The 5,682-nt window shown below is 35.6% G+C and overlaps 1 protein-coding gene across 1 annotated transcript; it reads left to right on the forward strand.

The window, feature by feature from the left end:
- The first annotated feature begins 3,995 nt into the window (after positions 1-3,995).
- On the forward strand, positions 3,996-4,649 carry LOC113001406 (uncharacterized). Its single transcript, XM_026128093.1, has one exon. It carries the CDS (start codon positions 3,996-3,998, stop codon positions 4,647-4,649), a length of 654 nt encoding a protein of 217 aa, XP_025983878.1.
- The last annotated feature ends 1,033 nt before the right edge of the window (positions 4,650-5,682 follow it).

Below are 5,682 nucleotides of genomic sequence, written 5' to 3' on the forward strand. Positions count from 1 at the left end.
ATTTTTGACATCTAGTTGATGCAAATGCCAACTGTGAGCAGAAGCTATGGCCAGCAGGGTCCTTACAGTGGTGAGTTTAGCTACTGGTGAAAAAGTGTCAAAAAAATCTAGGCCTTCAACTTGATTGTAACCCTTAGCCACCAACCTAGCCTTATATCTTTCTATAGATCCATCTGCTCTATATTTCACTTTATATACCCACTTGTTACCAATTGGCTTTACATTTTCTAGCAAATCAACTAGCATCCATGTACCATTCCTCTCAAGAGAATCCAATTCAAACTTCATGGAATTATTCCAACATTCATGCTTACAAGCTTCCAAGTATGTGCGTGGTTCCGAATTGTGTGTGACTAACAGTGAGTAAGTATGATGTGAAGGCGACAAGTTTGAAAAAGAATGAAAGGATGAGATAGGATAGGAAATACCTGAGGCAATTATATCTACTAAACTGCTTGAAAAGCTACACGCATATTCACTCAAAAGTTGTGGTGGATGCCTCTGCCTCTGTGATCTCCTTATATGTTTAGTGCCATATCTGGAGCAGTAGGATTCAGGACAGGTTCAGAATCAGAGATTCCAGCTTCTACGGGTTTTGTATGGATGGTGGCAGGTGATGTGGGTTCTATTGTAGGAGTGGATGGTGGTGTAGGTTGATGAATAGGTAGTGAAATGTTATTTTGGTGATGTAAAGTGGATGGTGTGGAATGATAAGTCTAGGTGGACAAGGGTGAGGAAGATTTATATGGTAATATATGTTCATGGTGAGTGATATTTCTAGAAATAAAAATTTCCTATTGCTGAGATCCAACAAGACAGCTCCTTTCACACCATGCTTATAACCAAGAAAAATGCACTTCCTAGCTCTAGGTGCAAGTTTTGTTCTGTGTGACTGCAGTGTGGATGCATAGCATAAGGAACCAAAAACTTTCAAATCATATAAATTAGGTGTATGTTTATACAGAAGAAAATAAGGTGATTTAGTTTTGAGAAGGGTGCTAGGCACCCTATTTATTATGTGAGTAGCATGAAGAATGGCATAGGACCAGAATTGCTTTGGTAATTTTGATTGAAAAAGAAGTGCCCTCCCCACATTGAGTACATGTTGATGCTTCCTCTCAACCCTTCCATTCTGTTGTGGGGATTCCACATAACTTGTTTGATGAACTATGCCTTTTGAGGCATAAAACTGTGGCATTGTAAATTCAGGACCATTATCAGTCCTTATAGCCTTAACTCTTGCATTGTGTTGATTTTCAATTAATTTGATGAAATCCTAGATATACTGCCTCACTTCCCCGTTTGATTTCAACAAAATGATCCATGTAAAATGACTAAAATCTTCAACTACAACCAAGAAATAAGAATGACCATGAATAGATTGTATAGAGATAGGTCCCCAAATGTCAAAATGAAGAAGTTCATAAGGTGAATCTGCTTTGTTTAAACTAGCATTATATGGTAATTTCTTGTGTCTAGCATAATGGCATACATCACAAACTGCCTTTGGATCAACAACAATAAAAGGAAATTCTGAATTCATAGAAATCATCCTAGAAATTGACAAGTATCCTAGTCTAAAATGTCATAAGGCTTCTTCTGGTAGAGTCTGTATATCAGTTGCTTGAACATTGGAACAAGAGGCATGCTTAGCATCAAAAACTAAGTGATATAGCCCTTCAAACCTTTCAGCAAAACCAATCATCCTTTGAGATTTCTGGTCCTGAATGAGACAGATTGAATCATTAAATGAGACGACACATTTTAAGATAGAAGACAATTTTGACATTGAAATCAAGTTTAAAGAAAAATTAGGTACATACAGTACATTTGTAATGAAGAAGCCAAGGGAAAAGGTGACAGTACCAGCATGTTTTGCGACTGAAAACTGACCATTAGGTAATCTTATGCTAATTGGTTTTATCTCATTAAAAGTCTGAAAACTCTTTAATGAAGCACATATATGATCACTAGCACCTGAATCTATGATCCAAGAGCCAAGAGAGAAATTATTAAAAGAGGAAGAGATGTAGATTTTACCTGATTTGTGAATTTCAGCTGGTGAATGACCAACCTGAGTAACTGTGCTAACTTGGTTAGCTATGGTAGCAGAATGCTGATTAATACCAGAACCTTGAATCAGACTAAGCAGTTTCTCATATTGTTCATGAGTGAAACTGGGAGGAGCAGTATGCATTTCTCCATTAGTTGAGAAATCTCCATTCGAATCTGCAGCATCATTGCAAGCATTGTTTACCATTGAGGCATTTCCTTTTTGAAGGTGAGGAGGGAATCCGTGCTTCCTATAGCAAGTCTCCACTGCGTGACCATTCCTTCCACAATAAGTACAAATTCTCCTTGATCCCAAGTTTTGTATTGAACCTCTCCCTCTTCCTTGTGGCCTCTTATAATCAACAACATCTATAAGAGCCTTAGAGTCATTTGTTAGGAATTTTATAATTCCTAATTAATTAATATGGGCTGCATATTATATTATGAAATTTATATTAGTTATTTACATTTAAATTGGTTCAATATTAAGTGATCTATTTAAGTAAGCCCATTAGACTGCTAGAAAAATTGATATGGGCTTAATGAGCGCAAATCATTTTGGCCCATTAGGAGATAATGGGAACCCTAATAGGTTTAAAACATAAGGTATGGTTATGGTCCCCAATACACCAAATCAATAAACAGTTTCTCCTCTCCCCATCTGAAGAGAAAATGAAGGTCCCATAAGGAAGAAGGTGATTTGGTTGAGGAAGGTCATTAAACCAATTGTTCGTGACCACTGTCAGATTCCGCTGCATGTTGATCAAGCTCTCTATGGATCCAGATATTCCTTAAAACCTCTTGATAATCTGACATAATGTGTTTTGATGCTCATTTGGTATTTTATAAGGTTTATTGAAAATTTTCAACAAGTGGTATCAGAGCCACCATTACTGTTAGATTATTGGGATTTAAAGCTGCTATTTGATATGTATTATATCTGGATCTTTTTTTTGGTTATATGAATCCTAATTTTATTTTGGGGAAAAACTATTTTGATCAATAAAATTGTAAAACCCGTTAATTTATGTGTTATGGCCATAAAGTTTTTCTCTTAAAAATTAATAAAAGGCCTCTACATTTGATTTACGGGGTTGTACATTTTTTGTTTGTTTGTGTCGTGTTTGCTGGCATATTATTCTATTTGAGATAAAGGTTCTATGTATCCGGCGTTGGCATTTAGTACGTGACACAATTTCATAAATATATATTTTTTGTTTATATGAATCAGTAATAAGACAATGGTCTTTTATCTTATATGAATAATTTTTTTTTGGCCAACTGTTTTTTTTATGAAACGGTGATAAACTGATAATTTATGATATTCAGGTGGTTAGTGTAAATTTTTTATAGTACCGTGGTATGTTCGTTTTGGATGCGTAATTGGTTTACCATGATGTTGTTTTCAAATATTTATTACTATCACAGTTGGGAACAAATTTAACCATTATGGATCCTTTTCATTTATTTGGGTGTCCGGTAGTTTTAATTAAATTGATTGAATCATTATGGTTCCAAAGTAATCTCTATTGTGTAAATTGATTTAATTAAATTGCATGGATGTTAGTATGAAATTATTTATGCAAATTGTGTTTGGCCCAAAGGAAGACACAATTTGGTCAAATAAATATGTCACAATTATTAAGTTTTTTTTCATGAGAATAATAGTCAGTCCAAAAAAGGCTATTATTTGTCAGAACTAATTGTCAATATTGATCATTGCATTGAGAGTATCAATTACAAATTAATTTCTCTGTCCAAAGACTAGAATTAATGTTGTGCTAGGTATCTTGTGATGGGTCTGTTATGGGAAATATTTGCATGTCTTGTTATATATACTTTATATGACTTGCTTGATTATTTGTGAACATGTTATTTTTGTTCTCTTTTTAGTTAATATTACCGGTGTTGAAAATGTTACTGCCTAAGTGAATTCTATCCTAATGCTGAATGGGACAAATATTAAGGTCTGGAAGGAAGTCGTAGAAATTGTTCCTGGCTGTATGGATTTGAACTTGGCACTGAGGACGGAACGACCCATTTCCACTCCGGAAACCTCTAATGAGGTAAAAATTAAGAAGTGGGATTGGTCCAACCGAATGTGCCTTATGATCATGAAGCGCTCTATTCCAGAGGCGTTTCGGGGATCTATTTCTAAGGGTCAAAGTATAAAGAAATTCCTTGAGGAAATTGAGCAATACTTTGTCAAAAATGAAAAGGCAGAGATGAGTAACCTTTTGGCTAAACTCATCTCCATGAAGTATAAAGGCAAAGGGAACATAAGGGAGTACATTATGGAGATGTCCAATCTCGCATCAAAACTCAAGTCACTTAAGTTAGAGCTTGGTGAAGACCTGCTTGTGCACTTGGTTTTGATCTCACTTCCTGCACACTTTGGGCAATTCAAAGTGAGCTATAACACTCAGAAGGACAAATGGTCCCTCAACGAGCTTATATCTCACTGTGTGCAAGAGGAGGAGAGGCTGCAGAGAGATAGGACTGAAAGTGCTCACTTGACTTCGACTTCTCAGAATAAGAAAAGGAAGAAGACTAAGGGTACTACGGAAGGGACTTCTCAGCAAAAGAAACAAAAATAAGGATGAGGAATTTACATGTTACTTCTGCAAGAAGTCCGGACACATAAAGAAAGAGTGTCCCAAGTATGCCGTATGACGTGTGAAGAAAGGTAAATTTCTTACTCTAGTTTTTTCAGAAGTTAATTTGGCTTTTGTACCTAAAGATACTTGGTGGGTAGATTTTGGAGCTACTACTCACATAAGTATGACTATGCAGGGTTGTCTGTGGAGCCGACTACCAAGTGATGATGAAAGATTCATCTTTGTGGGTGATGGCAATAAGGTTGCAATGGAAGCTATTGGAACTTTTAAATTACAGTTAAAAAACTGGATTTTATTTGGATTTATTTGAGACTTTTGTTGTACCGTCTTTTAGACAGAATTTGATTTCTATTTCTAGTTTGGACAAATTTGGATTTTCTTGTTCATTTGGAAATAATAAAGTTAGTCTCTACCAAAATTCAAATATGGTTGGTTCTGGTTCTCTAATTGATAATCTTTACATGCTTGATGTTGTTAGTTCCTATAATGAAATACTGCAAATAAGTTCACATGGTACAAAACGAAAATTGAATGAGAATTCAACCACCTTATGGCATAAGCGTTTAGGCCATATCTCTAAACAAAGAATTCAGAGACTTGTATTGGATGAAATTCTTGACCCTTTGGATTTATCGAACTTTGAGGTCTATATTGAATGCATAAAGGCAAAACGAACAAACATAAGGAAATTAGGTACCGAAAGAGCTAAAGACGTCTTAGAACTAGTGCATACATACATTTGTGGTCCTTTTCTTACAACTTCTTGGAATGGACAACAATATTTCATTTGTGGTCCTTTTCCTACAACTTCTTGGAAAGGCCAAGCATTAAACATTTGCACATTTGGGGTTGTCCAGCTGAGGCACGATCTTATAGGCCATATGAAAGAAAGCTGGACTCAAGAATAATTAGTTGTTATTTTGTTGACTATGCTGAGCGCTCTCGGGGCTATAAATTTTACAATCCCACCTTAAGATCTTTTTTCGAGACGAGAAATGCGAGATTTCTTGAG

The sequence above is a fragment of the Glycine max genome, chromosome 4, assembly GCF_000004515.6.
Source record: "Glycine max cultivar Williams 82 chromosome 4, Glycine_max_v4.0, whole genome shotgun sequence".
Lineage (NCBI taxonomy): Eukaryota > Viridiplantae > Streptophyta > Magnoliopsida > Fabales > Fabaceae > Glycine > Glycine max.